The sequence below is a fragment of the Primulina tabacum genome, chromosome 9, assembly GCF_025594145.1.
Source record: "Primulina tabacum isolate GXHZ01 chromosome 9, ASM2559414v2, whole genome shotgun sequence".
Classification (NCBI taxonomy): Eukaryota; Viridiplantae; Streptophyta; class Magnoliopsida; order Lamiales; family Gesneriaceae; genus Primulina; species Primulina tabacum.
In genome coordinates this window covers 26,521,631-26,540,395 of record NC_134558.1, presented here as the reverse complement: position 1 = coordinate 26,540,395, position 18,765 = coordinate 26,521,631, and the positions used below count along the sequence as shown (strand labels likewise).

The following is an 18,765-nucleotide window of genomic DNA, read 5'->3' as shown; positions in this document are numbered from 1 at the left end:
TGTATGACCCGGATCACCGCATGATGAAAGGCAAAACAAAAATGTCGGAATGATGAAATGCTTTCTAGAATGTCTGCATATTATGGATATAAAAGCATAAAATAATATGGTTCAAACATGGCAATTCATTAGAAATACAAGGTTGAGTAACTCGTTGGATTGTATGTTCAATCAGGCACATGCCAAAGGAACCAAACACTAATTGATAATATGAGTTTCACTAATAAACTGCAAAGATCCAAGAGTTTCCCCTAATTTTTGTGAATTTGAGATCATAGAGGAAAACAATAAAACCCAGCAGTTAAACATGAAGCTGTCAACACAACATTATTCTTATAAATTTGAAATAAAAACATATTGTTATCCAACCAAAAATGTCACCAAAATAAAATATTGAGAACAATATCTTACCTCACCATGCAAGTTAAAGAAAAGTTTAATGGTTTCTTCAAAATCTGAAATAAAATGAAACTAAAAACCTGAAATATGCGACAATAGTTTTTTCAAAATATGAAATCAACCCAAGATTTTTCTTCAAAAGTAAAACTCGTGCTTCATCATGCAAGCTAAAGAAAAGCTCCAATTCATGTATATTGTCCACCAACGGCTTTGCTATATCATATCTTTCCTCCAAAGTGAATCCTGGAATGTTCTCCAAAGCTTCAAAAACCATTTTTCTTGCATTTGACGCATCATGTGCATAACCAATCCTTTGTGCAATTTGCTCCAATCTAGCATCAGCCTTATCTGTAAATTTATTCATCATCTCAACAATAGTATCAGGATCGACATCAAAAGATTTACATTTTTTAGAAGCTGTCTTTTTCTCATTCTCATAACGACCCGCGCTACTTCTAGACATCGATGTTGTTTTTTCATACGAATCATGTAGTAATTTGTCAATACCAATATCAACATCATTTTGCTTTTCCTTATCATTTAAATCCTCCACCATGTCAGAAAATCCTTGTGCATGCCCACTAGTAGCTCTATTCTTTCCAAAAATTTCACACCAATCATAATAAAATGGCCAAGACTTGTGTCTCATCAGCCTTGCATTTGGATCAGCCTATAAAACCAAAAACAAAAAAGAAGAAAGAGATATGTACACTTATGACATGTAAAGAAGTTAAAATAACACACAAATAATATATACAATGTAAAAACTTACCATCACGCATTCATTCCAATCAACATCTTTTACATCAATCATTTTGTCGGTATCATTCCAGCCTATCCCACTTCGAGTAAGCATAGTAACCAATGATCCATGGTTTTTTTTTCCATACATGGACTTTTGTGTTGATATAAGGAATTCCACGTATATCTGTTTCTGAAAATGATTTCCGCATTTCATTTTCAAGAATAGTTAAGTAACCACTATGAAATTCATTCTCTGATTTCCATCCAGTTTTGACAACAATTTTCAATGCATCGATCAATGCTTCTTCTTCTTTAACCGACCATATTCGCTGTGTATTGTCTGTTTTGTTACTTTTCACACTGTCAGATTAGATGCTTGGCGGTTTCATAAATGTTCACCACATTAATAATAATGAAAGAGAATTATCACATTTAACTCAACAAATGAATGAAATATTATGGCACAAATGCACTTCAAATACATGGACACTCAGCAAATTTCGACAACCAGAGATTCACAACGTCTATATGATGAAATTTTCTTGACATCATATATTCATAACACTTGAAATTACCCACATAACTATAAGACAAGCATAACAATTATAAAAACAAATTATCCAACAAATATCAAAGATACAATTCAACTAGTAACTTATAAACGTGTTAAACATGGAGTTGTCTAACAACTCATAATATTCAAATTAAAATATCATGAAAGCAATAAAATTCAAGGAAATTCTAATGATTGGTTGTACATTGTCATTGCTAAATTTTCCCTCCAATTATCCCAATATGTCGAAGTTTCAACATTATCGATCGTTTCTTCGGGTCTTATTCATCATTTTTCATTCTTTCTTCAAATTCATCCTCTAGCAGATCCATGGCCATCTCACCCCATATTGTGAAGTAAAATGCATGCCATGATCATTTGATTATGAGTCTTGATACCATAAAATGAAGGGCTTCTAAGGATTGCCCATTGCTTTTTCAATAACCCAAAAGTTCTTTTTATAACATTACGAGCTGAAGAATGCTTAAAATTAAAATAATCTCTATAATTTTGTGGTGCCATTGATGTTTGTCCCCATTCATTCAAATGATATTGACTATTCTATATGGTGCCAAAAAACCCGTAGCATTTGGATATCCACAGTCACATAGATAATAACATTTAAAAAGACGAAAATAACTGAGAAATATAAATTTATCATTTTATCAAATGATATCTATTAAAAAGTACCTCTAGGAACCTTCAAACCATTAGGACGTCTAATAGCATCATGCAAAACTCTACTATCAGCTGCAAAACCTTTCCAACCAGTTAAAACATAAATAAATTCCATGTCACTGTCAAATGCTTCTAAAACATTCACTAATGTTTCACCTTTTCTATTTCTATATTTTGGCTTATCCAAATTGGGTACTTGGACACCAATGTACGTACCGTAGGTGCACCCAAGCCACCCTATTCATATAAAAGAAATACAGTGATAAATATATATTTTATTGACAAATTTAAATAGACAATAAAAATTACCTTGAAAAATTTCCACTTCTCACTTGAGCAATATTCGGTTACGGGTGAAGGAGGTGAAATAAGAATTGGATGAAGTTTAAGTACACATCTCAGTACATAATGGAAATGTTTGCTAACCGTGTATCCTGATCTAATATAATCATGTCCAATTTTGTGGTTATTCTTGTGGTGAGCTAAAATTGATAAAAACATCGCCACATTCTCATCAATCCTTGAATACTTATAATGAGCAGGCCCCCCTACGTTTTCTAACAAGTAACAAAGTCGAGCAAACATATCTCTTGACATCTTAAGTTAACTATGCATTGTATGTCTCCAAATTCAACAATTCTGCGTAAATGAAAAATTTGTGCTGGTATTCGCTCACCCATGTTATACCTGATTGTCCTTCTACGAATTCTTCGATTACCCCATTTTACAATAACATTATACACAAGCATAAGCATAGTTAAAAAATATCATGCAGTCTGTAATGAATTCATCCATTGCATAATAAAGGGCAACTTCATTTTTTGAGGTATCCATGACAATGTCGTTGACTGAATGAAAAAAATTGGTCATAGTTTATATCCTTATTCAAATAACAAAATTGTAAAAGCTTACTAGAGGAGGTGCTGCCCGCTTGAATAGGGAAGTACGAATACAAAAGAAGGAACTGTACAAAACACAAAAATTGAATAGGTATGGTATCTATGCAAATAAAGTTATTGATGGTCCACATAGTAGTTTCTAAACAAATGAGTTTGGAACAAAAGTGAAAACATTTCTAGAATGGGATGGTCATACAACATTCTTTAAACCTACAACAGTAGAAAATTATTTCTCAATAGCTTGTGAAGTTATTTTTTTAAATCTCAACTAAAAATCATACATCATTAATATAGGCAAGTTGGTTCACATAAACATGGAATTTAAGGACACCAAAAACACACACAGAAGGATTTTCATTCTGAAAAACATAACAATGCTACTGTCATCATCGACCTCAGTAAGAGAGCCAAAACCCAATGAATGAGGTGAGTACGAGGACTGAAAACTAATCAATCTGGAATGCTGCAAGAAACCATAGAGGTCTCTTGTATGTTTTAACCTCGACACCATTGATATCACGAGATGCCTCATCTTGAAAATATATACTATACATACATCGCAAAACAAGTATCCGAAAAACATCAGTTTTTGGCAACAAATTTTTTATGATGTTGAAACAACATAAACACAAGATTTCAGTAACAGAGGTCAAAACATGGGAAGCAAGAAGAAACCTCAGTTTTTGGCAACAAACTTATGATTATTGTTGGATTTGAGAAAACCAAGATGAAGAATCGATTGAGGTGAGAGCGAGAGGTACAAGTAATTGAGATTCAGCCGCCGCTTTGACGTCTCAAAGTGAGTAGGATTTTGAAATAAGAAATAAGAGGAGAAAAATGTAATTTGTTGAGTTTTGATAGTTTATCCCACTTGATTTCTTAGATTCATAATCAAATAGTTATCCATAAAATTGGGTTTTAAATCGGGTCAAAATGATTATTAAAATATTTTAAAATTTTAACCAAACATTAGATAAGTGTTTGACTATTCATGTATCCTTGTTTAATCTACTCAACCAAACACACCCCAAGTGTATATTAGCAACATATTTTTTAAACAATTGCATCATCATCATGATACGTTGAAGAAAATTTTTTACGGACATAACTTTCATTAATTATTTAGATTAAAAAAACTTCTTGCTACCATGAAGGGAACATCAAAAGCCAAACATTACTAGTATTAGACATAGCGAATTTAGCTAAACTATGAGCGGCATTGTTGGCATTGCGTCGCATATGCTGTACACCTAAAAAACCTTTGATCACAAGGATTTTTTGAATTTAGGTGATCAATTGTTGGAACATTTCATGTTCGCAATCTTGATTTCGATATTAACAAAACTTGTTGTTGTGTTTCTAACATATTTACTCAAGTGTGAAGTTATTAAAATAAGAAGCAAGCTGAAACTGAATTCTGCACAAACTGAATTTCTAGCAAGTTTTGATGTTTTAAAGATATATCTCAGCTAGATGATCCAAATGACAATCCGCCAACTTGACTGATAAAAAAACTCAATTTGGAACAAGTTGTATTTCACATCAGTTGGGCAAAATCGGATGTTATCTAGGTCAAACTGATCATAACTTATCTTAACTGATCGCACGAAGACATCAATCAGTTGGATTTGAGCAGCTGCGGTATTTTGGTCATATCGCTCAGCTCGGTTATCGAAATGAAGCAATTCAATATGCGTTGGAAAGATAAGACGATGATATACAAATCATCTACAGAAGTAAAGTCTGAATCGAAAGCTTAAGATGCTGATAAATGACGATGAAGCTACTGGTTCTGCACAAACTGAAATCAGTTAGGCTGATTTCAGCACACCAGCAGAAACTGAACTGAACTGAACCAGCTGCTGACCAGTTGAACTGAACTGAAGTAGCAGTTGACCAACTGAACTGAACTGAACCACCTGCTGACCAGTTGAACTGAACGACGAGTTGAGTTGACCAGAGTTGACAAGTCGGGAAAATGTCCAGCAAGGCGAATTTGACCGTTGCAATTGCAGAAACAGTATAGAAACTTTCCAAACGGTCATATTCTTGTATCTAACTTATATATAATTGTTGGAGCCTATAAATACAACATCTAGAAGATCAAACAAGATCTTTTGAAGAGGATTCAAAGCATGGGCAGTTAGCATGAGAAATCAGCTAGTTGAGAGCACAAGCCCTTGTTTGAGGATACATTTGAGATGTACACTGTAAAAGAAAAATTCCTCACACACAACCACTCACACATATACAAGAGAGTTGAACTTCAAAGATTAGTTGAGTGAGTCTTGAACAAAGACAATAAACTTGTGTATATAGTCTTTGCATATGAGACATTAAACAATATGCTGATTGTGAGGTGCTGCCTACAATCTTGAGAGTTAGGAGTTCAGTTAGGCACTAGTGTAAGTCCTAAGCTGAGTGGGTTTGTACAAAGAGTTGTATAATCAAAGTCTTCTAGTGAATCCTTACCAAGGGGAAGAAGAGGTGACGTAGGAGCATTTGAAGTCTCCGAACATCCATAAACAAATTCGTGTCCATTTATTAATTGCATTTACTTATCATTTTCATAGTTTTAAAGATGCATTATTGAAGCATTTTATGTGTTCTTCAAATACCAAAATATTGCATACAAGTGTTTGATAAAATGCTTCAACCAAAATATTTTTACTCATTCAACTTGCATATATTTTAAATGCTTTTGCAAAATATTTAATCGGTTTCTATGAAGGATTATTTCGAGTGTTTTCCGCTTGGTTTGAACATCAAACTCGATTTAATTCATCGGTGTTCAATATTTCAAGAACCGAGCTATTGTAGCTCAACGATGATCCCCCAATCGATCCTAACATCAATTAACACTCTTGGCCAAAGTACTCATTGGCATGATTTATGGCTTTAACTGCGCCCACGTCGACAATCGTATATTCGAACTGTTGTAAAATGCAAATGCACGTTTCTAAATCCCTATGATGCATCATTCAATCCATATTATGCATGTTTTGTTTATTTTTGCATGAAAAATAGCGGAGTTCAACTTTCTTAGTTTTTACAATTATTTTTAAAGTTTTGAAGATTTTTACGTGTATATGAACGTGTTATGATTTTCAAAGAGTATGCTGCTAACATAGGACGTTTAAGGAATGGAACAAGTGTCGTTTAGGCACGAGACGAGGGCTGGACAAGAGCTAGAAGGGGCCAGGCATTGTGAGGTTGGTGTCCTAGGGTTTTCATGGCATTATGGCTTGCAAGGGTTCGGCCATGAGGAGGGCTGCATCAGAGCTCGAACATGATTGGTCTTGGCCCTGTGCAGGTGGCGTTCGAGGGCTAGGAAGAGTCCTAGCCATGCTATGACTCAAGGGGCCGCGCGTAAGAAAGAGTCCGCATGTGCTAGGACTCTTCCCATGCGCGCAAGGGGAGAGTACTGTAGGGGCGGCTCGTGGCTCTGGTGTGGGCTGGCTAGGGTTGGTCAATAGGGTCCAGTAGAGTCCTAGTTTGGTTTCGGGGCTACTGGTTCACAGTGGCTCGAAGAAAAGAAAAATGGAAGGGGCTGCGACTGCGAGAAGGCTTCGTGCGTGGGCCAAGAGGTTAAGTAGGGTCCCTAGGGGGGCTGGTCAGGGTAGGTTCATGGTGGTTTGGCCATGGTTCGAGGAAATCGGGTCGTGACTCATTGGGAGAGAGTTAGGGTTCAGTTTTTGAGTTTAACGGAAAAGAGTTCGAACCATGGTCCACGGGGGTCGAATCATGGTTCACGAGGGTAGTTTAGGTATAAAAAGTTTATATTTAAAATAAAATAATAAAGTTGGGATTAATTCGAAATTAAAAAGCTTTACGAATTATTAATTAAGGAATTAAATTTAAAGCCCAAGAGTACGTTAAATAACAATATTAAAAATTTAATTGAAGCTTAAATAATTATTTGGGATAGTCTCGAGTCAATAAAAGTGAAAAAAATTAAAATCGAGAATTTTAGGATGCAAGGGAAAACGGTCATTTTACACATGGGCAGTGCGAAAAGGGTTGGAAGTGTCTCGAGGGATCCTAACGCATGTTAAATGATTATTTATAACGTTTATGACTGAAAATATGAGATTTCATGATTTATGGTAATGCTGTTCAATTTTTATGTTAAAAATGCTATTTTAAAAATGTGGAAATAACATGATATTTTATGATTAAAAAGAAAAGAAAACATTTTAAGGGATGTGAATTAGCTGTGACAAAAAAGATATGATATATGATTTTTGAGAATATCGCGAGGGAGAAGGTTCGAAAGGGAGCCCAACGATCGTATTTTCATTTTATGTCGGTGCCTAGTGCCCGTCCCCATGCACATTGGTGCGCTAAGACTGATTAATCGACCAGAGGATAAAGACTAGTCACTTTCAAGGATAAAACTTCACCCAAAATTATAAATGATTGAAAGCTTTACGATTTGACGATTTATGAATAAATTATGCTTACAAATTTATTTTGAATAAAAGTATTATTTTTAATACATATGCTTGTATATGTATTATTTGTTATTCATGTTTAGAATGTGCTGAGTCATTAGACTCATTAGGTTTGAATGCTGCATGTGATGATGATAGTGAGGGAGGTGCTAACGCTTGAGTGGATCGGGGCAGACAGTATGCTCTCGAGGGACATTGTTTTTCGTATTTGCTTAATAGTTAAAATTTTAAAAGATTTTGTTAATGATTTTATCATAGATTTTTTATGCTCTATTTTTAAATTAGTTTTGATCATGTTAAAAGATGAATTTGGATTTTTGTTAATTGATGTTTTAGAGATTTTATGCACTTGAGGGTTTAAATGTTAAATTAAGTTTTTGGTTATGGAAATGTTGAGTTAATTTAAATATGATTTTCGAATTTTATAAAGAAAACAAAATTTAGTAGGATTTTAAAGTTAAAAGTAGTGGAAGTTTCAGTTGGTATCAGAGCTGAGGATGCCCAAAGGGTTGTGTTACTGCCACTCCTAGAAGCTCAAGAAGTCAATCCTCAAGTATGTTAGTTTCTACTCCTTTAATTTTATATGCTAAATCTTTAAATGCTTTCATGATAAATGATACATAGGTTAGGTGCATGTTTCATTTTAAATGTTAAATGCATGTTTGTTATGTGGTATGGACGATTTGTACATAGATGCCTCCTAAATGAGTTCTTCGTAAGGATAATGAGGATAAACATGAGGAGGAGATTCTACATCCTCCACATAATCCGGATGCTAGTGCCCGTGTACTAGTCAGGTATAGCTCGTTTACTAGAGCAGCACGTGAGAAATGGTGCGAGGGTCCGATCGGAAGCTGTCTATGAGAGATTTAGGAGGATGGATCCCGCGGACTTTTCTGGCACTACTGATCCATTCGTGGCTGAGAGATGAATTAGATCTTTAGAGGTGATCTTTCGATATATCGATATGGCAAACGCTGACCGAGTTCGTTGTACCATCTATCTGCTGAAGGGCGATGCTTTCTTATGGTGGGAGGGGGCTGAGCGAGGAGTGAATTTAACGACACTGTCATGGGAGGGTTTCAAGAGGGTATTTTATGATAAATATTTCACTTCTGACGTTCGTTCGAGGTTGAAGAGAGAGTTTATGAGTCTCCGACAAGGGGACTTGTCTATTGCTGAGTTTGTGCAGAAGTTTGATAGTGGCTGTCATTTTGTGCCCTTGATTTCTGATGATGTTGCGGAAAAGTTACGACACTTCTTGGATGATTGAGGCCGACGATCCATCGTGATGTGATGCTCACCGATCCTATTGACTATACTACTTGCCGTTGCTAAAGCTTTCGAGCCGAGCAATAACTTAAGGATATTGATTGGGAGATGCAGCGTAAGAGGAATCATGCCCAGTAAGCTAGTCAGCATAATAAGAAGCCGTTTATTGGACCACCTAAGCGATCGGTATAGCCAAAACCACAAAGATAACCACCTAGAGAAAAAGTCCCGAAGACTGCTGAGAAACCACTTTGCAAGGAGTGTGATCTCCATCACTATGGAAAGTGTATGTGGGGCACCTACAAGTGCTTCAAGTGCAGAGGAATGGGGCATAAGACTGTGATTGCCCAAAGCTCAAGCAACCCACGAGTGGAAGGGCCTATGTGATGCACGCTGAGCAAGCAGAGTCAGACACTACGCTTATTACAGGTACTCCGACTATTCAAGCATTTAAAAATTGCCTTAATTCTTGAAATAATAAGCATGAATGCTATAATTTAATTGTGGTGCATGGAACTTGATGATTAGAATTGCATGTTACAAACTCTTACGGTTTAAGAAATTGAATTCTTGCAAACACTAGTTACTTGGATCAAATTGAAAAAGATTGAAATTCTCAGGGAATTTACAAAAAATAATTAATGAGAACCTAGTGCAAATTCGAAATTTCCTAGTACTTGATTGCAAAATTCAAAAATTTTAAGGGGTCATTTGGAAATTTTTGAAACTTAAGGGGATACTAGAAATTTTCGAAACTTCAAGGGGTTGAAATGCTAATATGAGAACTAGAAGGGCCTAGATGGTAGGAAACTTTTGAACTTTTATGGCCTTAATCGAGAATAATACAAATATTACCTGGACGAATATTGCTAGTGGGAATGGCTACTTACGCTTTGCTAGATTATGGAGCTACGCATTCTTTCATATTTGAATCCTTCGCGAAGAAATTTGGAATCTTACCAGTGAACGTAGAGTCGAGATTTCGAGTTACAGTGCCTTTTGGCGAACCAATGGTCTCTAGTAGCATGGTTAAGGATGTGGAACTTAAATTGCAAAAGAACATTATACGAGCGGACCTTATAGTACTACCAATGGCCGAGTTCGACATTATTTTGGGAATGGATTGGCTCATACTGAATGGGGCTATTATTGATTTTCGGCAGAGGTCATATCTATTAGACCACCGAATAGAAAAGCATTTATCTTCGAGGCGGCGAAAAACAATCAAATGTCGCATATTATTTCGTGCATGCGTGCGAAGAAGCTTATTCAAAAGGGTTGCCAAGGTTTTCTCGCTAATATTGTATCTGCACCTGACACTGACAGTCGATCTATTGAGGATGTGGAGGTTGTCAAGGATTTTCTGGACATGTTCCCTGATGATGTTTCTGGTATCCCACCTGAAAAAGAAGCGGAATTTGCTATTGAGTTGATGCCCGGTACCGTGCCGATCTCTAAGGCACCATATCTATTAGCACACGCTGAAATGATAGAATTAAAAGACCATATTCAAGTGCTGCTACACAAGGGATTTATTTGTCCTAGTTTCTCTCCATGGGACGCGCCAGTGTCATTTGTGAAAAAGAAGGATGGAACTATGAGGTTGTGCATCGACTATAGGGAGCTAAATAGAGTGACAGTTAAGAATAAGTATCCATTACCTCAAATCGAAGATTTGTTTGATCAATTTCAAGGAGTTTCGGTATTTTCAAAGATAGAATTACGGTCTGGATATCACCAATTGAGGGTGAAAGAGGCGGATGTGCACAAGACGACTTTCAGAACGCGTTATAGGGCATTATGAGTTTGTAGTGATGCCTTTTGGATTGAAAAATGCTCCGACGATCTTCATGGATCTCATGAATCGCGTATTTCAGCCGTACCTCGATCAATTCATTATTGTTTTTATCGATGACATTTTGATTTATTCCAAGAGGCATGAGGAGCATGATCAGGATTTGAGGATGACCTTGCAAGTTTTATGAGATCGAAAATTATATGCAAAGTTCATCAAGTGCGAGTTTTGGTTAGAGAGGGTGGCATTATTAGACCACATCGTGTCAAAAGAGGGAGTAGAGGTCAACCCATCTAAGGTTGAGTCAGTTAAGCAGTGGCCTACACCTAAAAGTGTGACAGAAATACGTAGTTTCTTGGGTTTAGATTCCTACGATCTTAAGTTCATCAAGGGTTTTTCATCTATTGCAGTACCCTTGATATCGTTGATGAAGAAGAATGAAAAATTTATTTGGGGACCAGAATGTCAAAATAGCTTCGATCAATTGAAGCAAGCACTCACTACAACGCCAGTTTTAGCTATGCCAACAGAACAAGAGGAATATGTATTGTACACCGATGCTTCGAAGCTAAGATTGGGCACAGTTCTTATGCAGCACGAGAGAGTCATAGCGTATGCGTCTAGACCATTGAAAGTACATGAAAAGAATTATCCGACACATGATCTTGAGCTTGCCGCAGTCTTATTTGCGTTGAAATTTGGAGGCACTACTTGTATGGTGAGAAATGCAAGATCTTTACGGATTATAAAAGTCTAAATATTTCTTCACCCATAAGGATTTGAGTATGACACAACGACAGTGGCTAGAGCTTGTTAAGGACTATGACTGTGAAACTAATATCATCCCGAAAAAGCTAATATAGTGGCCGACGCTTTGAGTAGGAAATGGGCAGTTTTGGCCCATTTATCAGTACAGAAACCTCTACAAGTGAAAATTTAACTATTTGATCTTGAAGTTTATGTTAGGGGAGAGACCCCTAATCTCGCTACGTTGACAGTACATTCCACTTTACGAGATATAATTCGAGCCGGACAGTCTGATTATGAGCAATTGTAGAAATGGAGACAGTGAGATGAATCGAAGGGCATCAAGTTATATTCATTCAAGGATGGCATTGTTAAGTATCGAGGTCGACTATGGATTCCTAGTGGTAATTCACTTAGAGTTGACATTATGACTGAAGCTCACAGTACCCCTTATTCTGTTCATCCCAGAAGTACCAAGATGTACAAAGACTTGCAACTTTTATATTGGTGGCCGGGGATGAAAGAGATATTATGCGCTTTGTATCCGAATGCTTGACATGTCAACAAGTGAAGGCAGATCATCAAAGACCAGTGGGAATGCTTCGACCACTTCCCATTCCCGAGTGGAAGTGGGAAAACATTACTATGGATTTCATGGTAAGATTGTCAAAGACGGTGAAAGGACTCAATTCCATTTGGGTAATAGTGGACCGTCTTACTAAGTCAGCACATTTACTACCAGTGAAGACGAATTTTTCCATGACTCAGTATGCAGGGCTATATATTCAATATATAGTTAGACTGCATGGGATTCCAGTGTCTATAGTATCGGACAGAGACACATGTTTCACTTCATAATTTTGGAAGAGTCTACATGCAGCATTGGGGACTAAGCTACTATTCAGTACCGTATTTCATCCTCAGACCGAGGGTCAGTCTGAGAGAGTCATACAGATTTTAGAGGATCTACTTCGAGCATGCGTGATTTATTTCTAAGCGAGTTGGGAACCGAAACTACCTCTAGTGGAGTTCACTTACAATAACATTTATTAGTCATCTATAGGAATGGCTCCATATGAGGCACTCTACGGAAGAAAATGTAGATCATCTATCCATTGGGACGAGATAGGAAAAAGGGCAACGATGGGACCTGAAATAGTTCAACACACCGCATATATGGTCGCCAAGATCCAAGATAGAATGAAAACTACTCAGAGTCGAAAAAAGAGCCACGCAGACAAAAGGAGACGAGATCTTGAGTTTAGAGTAGGTGATCACGTGTTTATAATGATGACACCTATGAAGGGTATTATGAGATTTTGCAAGAAAAGAAAACTTAGTCCAAGATTCATTGGACCATTTGAGATACTCGAATAAGTGGGAGTATTAGCATATCGAGTGGCGTCACTACAAAAAAAATGCCCACCGAAAAACCGTTGTCGTTGCCCTTTTAATACTTTTGTTAAAGCCTCTGTTGTTAAACTGGTTCGCTCAAAGACAACGATTTTTAACCGTTGTCGTATGTGTGTTGTTGATTCTTAAATTTCTTGTAGTGCGTTGCCACCTAATCTCGCAGAAGTTTACAATGTCTTCCACATATCGATGCTCTGCAAGTACATGTCAAACCCTTCGCATGTATGAACTTTGAGCCACTGCAACTTACACCAAACCTGTCATATGAGGAGAGGCCTACTCAAATCTTGGGTAGACAAGAGAGAAATTTGCGGAACAAGGTGATAAAAATGGTCAAAGTCAAGTGGCTGAATCACTCAGAGGAAGAAGCAACTTGGGAGACTAAGTTAGAGATGAAAAGTCGTTATCCCAAATTATTCGGTATGTCTTAATTTCGAGGACGAATTTTTATTAAGGGGGAGGATTTGTAACCTCCAAAAGTAAACCTACGTAAACCACATGCATGCAAATGAACTAAAGTGTTTAATTGTTTTATTTAATTGATATTAAATGCTTACATGATTTATATTATAGATTAAAGGTCTGATTGCATGATTAAATGATTGAATGACATGATTTCATGAGAACTTTAGATTTTACCCGAATATTCGATGAAAGGCTGGGGAAATAAGACCGGGGACGACCAAGATAAAATAAATATTTTTCAATAAATATTTTCAAGGCTTATTAATAAGATTAAATATGATTGAATTTTTCTAAAAATGGTAGAGTTCAAATTATTTTACCAGACGATATTTCTATTATCCGATAAGCCGATTTTAGGCAAACGAGAGACTTTTAAAAGATCAAAAGTATTATTTTTTAAAACTAATTTTTATAAACTTTTATTTTTCAATTAAATAGGTATTATTGGGCCTAATTTACCTGGATTCGTAGACCCAATTGTTCATAAACTCAAAGGCCCAAAACCTAAGCCCATTAACATGAAAATAAAATCTAAAAAGATTCTTAGGTTTTTTGTGGCTCTTATCAGCCGAAATCACACACTTCACACACACCTGATTTTCTAAAATTTTGAGAGGAGAAAACACAGAGTCTTCGTCGTCCGTTCGTTCTTCTTCGCACCCCAAACCGAAGATCGTATATTTGAGCGTTCTAAAACGCAAGAGTTTACATGCAACGCTAGGTACTAAACTACTATTCAGTACCGTATTTCATCCTCAGACCTAGGGTCAGTCTGAGAGAGTCATACAGATTTTAGAGGATCTACTCCGAGCATGCGTGATCAATTTCTAAGTGAGTTGGGAACCGAAACTACCTCTAGTGGAGTTCACTTACAATAACAGTTATTAGTCATCTATAGGAATGGCTCCATATGAGGCACTCTACGGAAGGAAATGTAGATCATCTATCCATTGGGAGGAGGTAGGAAAAAAGGCAACGATGGGACCCGAAATAGTTCAACACACCATATATATGGTCGCCAAGATCCAAGATAGAATGAAAATTGCTCAGAGTCGAAAAAAGAGCTATGCAGACAAAAGGAGATGAGATCTTGAGTTTAGAGTAGGTGATCACGTGTTTATAAAGATGACACCTATGAAGGGTGTTATGAGATTTTGCAAGAAAAGAAAACTTAGTCCAAGATTCATTGGACCATTTGAGATACTCGAATAAGTGGGAGTATTAGCATATCGAGTGGCATCACTACAAAAAAATGTCCCAACGACAACGGTTTTTAACCGAAAAACCGTTGTCGTGGCCCTTTTAAAACTTTTGTTAAAGCCCCTGTTGTTAAAGAGTTCGCTCAAAGACAACGATTTTTAACCGTTGTCGTATGTGTGATGTTGATTCTTGAATTTCTTGTAGTGCGTTGCCACCTAATCTCGCAGAAGTTTACAATGTCTTCCACATATCGATGCTCTGCAAGTACATGTCAAACCCTTCGCATGTATGAACATGAGCCACTGCAACTTACACCAAACCTGTCATATGGGGAGAGGCCTACTCAAATCTTGGGTAGACAAGAGAGAAATTTGCGGAACAAGGTGATAAAAATGGTCAAAGTCAAGTGGCTGAATCACTCAGAGGAAGAAGCAACTTGGGAGACTAAGTTAGAGATGAAGAGTCGCTATCCCGAATTATTCGGTACGTCTTAATTTCGAGGACGAATTTTTATTAAGGGTCAGGATTTGTAACGTCCAAAAGTCAACCTACGTAAACCACATGCATGCAAATGAATTAAAGTGTTTAATGTTTTATTTAAGTGATTTTAAATGCTTACATGATTCATATTATATATTAAAGGTCTGATTGCATGATTAAATGATTGAATGACATGATTTCATGAGAACTTTAGATTTTACCCGAATATTCGATAAAAGGCTAGGGAAAGAAGACCGGGGACGACCAAGATAAAAAAATATTTTTGAATAAATATTTTCAAGGCTTATTAATAAGATTAAATATGATTGAATTTTTCTAAAAATGGTAGAGTTCAAATTATTTTACTAGACGATATTTCTATTATCCGGGAAGCAGGTTTTGGGCAAACGAGAGACTTTTAAAAAATCAAAAGTATTATTTTTGAAAACTAAATTTTATAAACTTTATTTTTCAATTAAATAGGTGTCATTGAGCCTAATTTATCTGGATTCGTAGACCCAATTGCTCCTAAACTCAAAGGCCAAAAACCTAAGCCCATTAACGTGAAAATTAAAATCTAAAAGGATTATTAGATTTTTGTGGCTCTTATCAGCCGAAATCACACACTTCACACACACCTAAGTTTCTAAAATTTTGAGAGGAGAAAACACGGAATCTTCGTCGTCCGTTCGTTCTTCTTCGCACCCCACGCTGAAGATCGTATATTTGAGCGTTCTAAAACGCAAGAGTTTACATGCAACGCTAGGTACTAAACTACTATTTAGTACCGTATTTCATCCTCATACCGACGGCCAGTCCAAGAGAGTCGTACAGTTATTAGAGGATCTACTTCGAGCATGCGTGATCGATTTTCAAGGGTGTTGGGAATCGAATCTACCTCTAGTGGAGTTCACTTACAATAAGAGTTATCAATCATCTATAGAAATGGTTCCATAAGAGGCACTCTTTCGAATAAAGTATAGATCACCCATCCATTGAGATGAGGTATGAGAAAAAGCTACATTAGGACCCGATATAGTTCAACACACCGCAGAAATGATAGTCATGATCCGAGAAAGAATGAACACTCTCAAAGTTTACAGAAGAGCTACGCGGACCAAAGGAGAGGAGATCTCGAGTTTGCAGTTGGTGATCATATATTCGTTAAAATAGCACCTATGAAGGGTATTATGAGATTTGGCAAGAAAGGCAAACTTAGTCCAAAATACATTGGACCATTTGAGATACTCGAAAGGTGATAAAGATAGTCAAAGTCAAATGGCTAAATCACTCGGAGGAAGAAACCACTTGAGAGACGGAGTCAGAGATGAGGAGTCGATATCCCGAATTATTAGGTACGTCTTAATTTTGAGGACAAAATTTTATTTGGAGGGGGGGGGGATTTGTAACGTCCATACCAACCTACGTAAACCATATGCATGCAAATGAATTAAATTACATAATTGTTTTAATTAATTAATTTTAAATGCTTACTTGATGTATATTATATTATTAAAAATATGACTGCATGATTAAATAATTTAAAAATGATTTTTTTTCTAAAAAAGACAGATTTCAAATTATTTTACGAGACGAGCTCGTTTTTATCCGGGAAGCCGGTTTTGGGAAAACGAGGGACTTTAAAATATCAAATACATTATTTTTGAAAAATAATTTTTATAATCTTTTATTTTCAATTAATAAGTGTTATTGAGTCCAATTTAATTAAATTGAGTAGGCCCAATTGCTCATAAACTTTAAAGCCCAAAACCCAAGCCTATTATCATGCAAATTAAAACCTATAAAATAAAAACATATGTTTCTAAACACACCATTCAGCCAATAAGTACACACACAACACACACCAAAATTCGAAATCTTCAAGGAGGAAAAACTAGGGTTCTTCGTCCACCGCTCGTTCCTTTTCCTGCCCTCGCCGACGATCGTATATTCAAGCGTTTAAAACGTAAAGGAACGTTTTCTAAACCCTTTGACGCATCATTCAAACTATTATATGTATGTTTCATGTATTTTTGCATGAAAAATATTGGAGTTCGAATTTATCGTTTTGAAAATTATTCTCAAAGTTTTAAAGATTTTTACGTGCATATGGTCATGTTATGATTTTCAACGAGTACGATGTAAACATAGGATATTTTAAGGATATAACAAGGACGATTCAAGGTTGAAAACGATGGCTGGAATCGAGGTTTTCTAGGAAGAAGGAACCTAGGGTTTTCCTTCATGGGTTTCATAGCTTGGGTTCGGCTAGGTGGAGGAACCCGCGTGCGGCTCGGCCAAGGCTTGGGCAAGGGTCGTGCCGGACGTGGTTCAGAGTAGGAGGAGTCCTAGCCATCATGTATGGTCGATGGGGGAAGATTCCATGCGTGCAAGGACTCTCCCCATGCACGCTAGGTGCGATCGCGGGAGGAAGGGCTTGTGGCTTGGTTGGGTAGGTCTAGGCTGGTCCAGTAGGGTCTAGGGAGGTTGTCCTCTGGTCAAGGCTAGAGCTGGTGCGGCTGGGTCCAAGGCGGCTCGATCAAATTTAGAGGGAAGCTTGCGCGTCTCTTGTTCTTGTGCGCAGGAACTGCGTGCGCATGGGATGCGGCTCATGTGTGGTCCAAGGGGTTTTGTTGGGTCCCTAGGAAGTCTGGTCAGGTGATGGCTCGAGGTGGCTCGACCATGGTCCAAGAAAAATGAGGGTTGGCTCGATGGGTTAGCCTAGAGTTCGAATTATGGCTAGGGAAAGGAAAAAGAGCTCGAGCCATGGTCCACGGGAGTCAGTTTATGGTTCACGAAGTTTATTTAGGTATAAAAAGTCTATGATTAAAATTTGGAAAGAAAATATTAAAGTTTGAATTAATTCAGGAACTAAACGTTTCATGAATTAGTAATTAAGGAATTAAATTTAAATACTAGAATTTACGTCAAATAAAAATATCAAAATTTTAATTTAAGCTTAAATAATTATTTGGGATGGTCTAAAGTCAATAAAAGTAAGAAAAATTCAAAATCGAGAAATTTTACGTCTAGGGGCAAAACATACATTTTGCACCTGGGTACTACGAAAAGTCTTGGCAGCCCCGAAGGGTCATAACGAATGATAAATGATATAAAATGATGATTTTGTTGAAAATATGATATTTATGATTTATGGTAAAACTGTACAATTTTTACTATTAAAATGATGTTTTTGGAAAGCCATGATATTTTATGATTTAAAAAGGAAAAATATTTTGAATGATGTGAATTGACAGTGATAAATATATTAGAGGATATGAGGGGATCCTTTTTACGAAAGAACGGTGAACATACAATTTTATGGGGATATCGTGAGGGAGAAGGCCCTAGAGAGAGCCCGTTTACGGGACAAGGTCCCAGAGGAATCCCGAAGATCGTATTTTCATATTTTACGGTGGTGCCTAGTGCTCGTCCCCATGTGCAATGGTGAACTAAGACTGATCAGTCGACCAGAGGATAAATGGCTAGTCATTTTCAATGATCAAACTTCACCCAAAATGATAAATGATGCAAAATTTTATGATTAAATGGTTTTACGATATATGATTTATTTATGCATAAAATTATTTTAAATAAAAGTATGATTTAATGGATGTGCTTGTATATGTATTATTTGTTAATCATGTTTAGGACGTGCTGAATCAT

The 18,765-nt window shown here is 36.7% G+C and overlaps 1 protein-coding gene and 1 long non-coding RNA gene across 2 annotated transcripts; both read right to left on the bottom strand.

Annotated features, from left to right (window-relative positions):
* Positions 1-367: 367 nt before the first annotated feature.
* Positions 368-1,971, bottom strand: LOC142556476 (uncharacterized). The gene is made up of 2 exons (XM_075667934.1): positions 1,172-1,971; positions 368-1,069 (listed from the first exon to the last, which is right to left on the bottom strand). The coding sequence occupies exons 1-2, from the start codon at positions 1,355-1,357 to the stop codon at positions 449-451; spliced, it is 807 nt and encodes a 268-aa protein (XP_075524049.1). The 5' UTR covers positions 1,358-1,971; the 3' UTR covers positions 368-448.
* Positions 1,972-2,408: 437 nt separating this feature from the next.
* LOC142556526 (uncharacterized) lies at positions 2,409-4,034 on the bottom strand. Its single transcript, XR_012822645.1, has 3 exons — positions 3,949-4,034; positions 2,684-3,338; positions 2,409-2,611 (listed from the first exon to the last, which is right to left on the bottom strand). It is a non-coding gene; the product is annotated as an uncharacterized LOC142556526 (long non-coding RNA).
* Positions 4,035-18,765: the final 14,731 nt, after the last annotated feature.

Excerpts from the sequence above, each read along its gene's own strand:
- LOC142556476 (XM_075667934.1), bottom strand. The coding sequence starts at position 1,357 with ATGAAATGCGGAAATCATTTTCAGAAACAGATATACGTGGAATTCCTT. Across the intron at positions 1,070-1,171 it reads ATTGGAATGAATGCGTGATG|GCTGATCCAAATGCAAGGCT; the intron begins GTAAGTTTTTAC and ends TTGGTTTTATAG.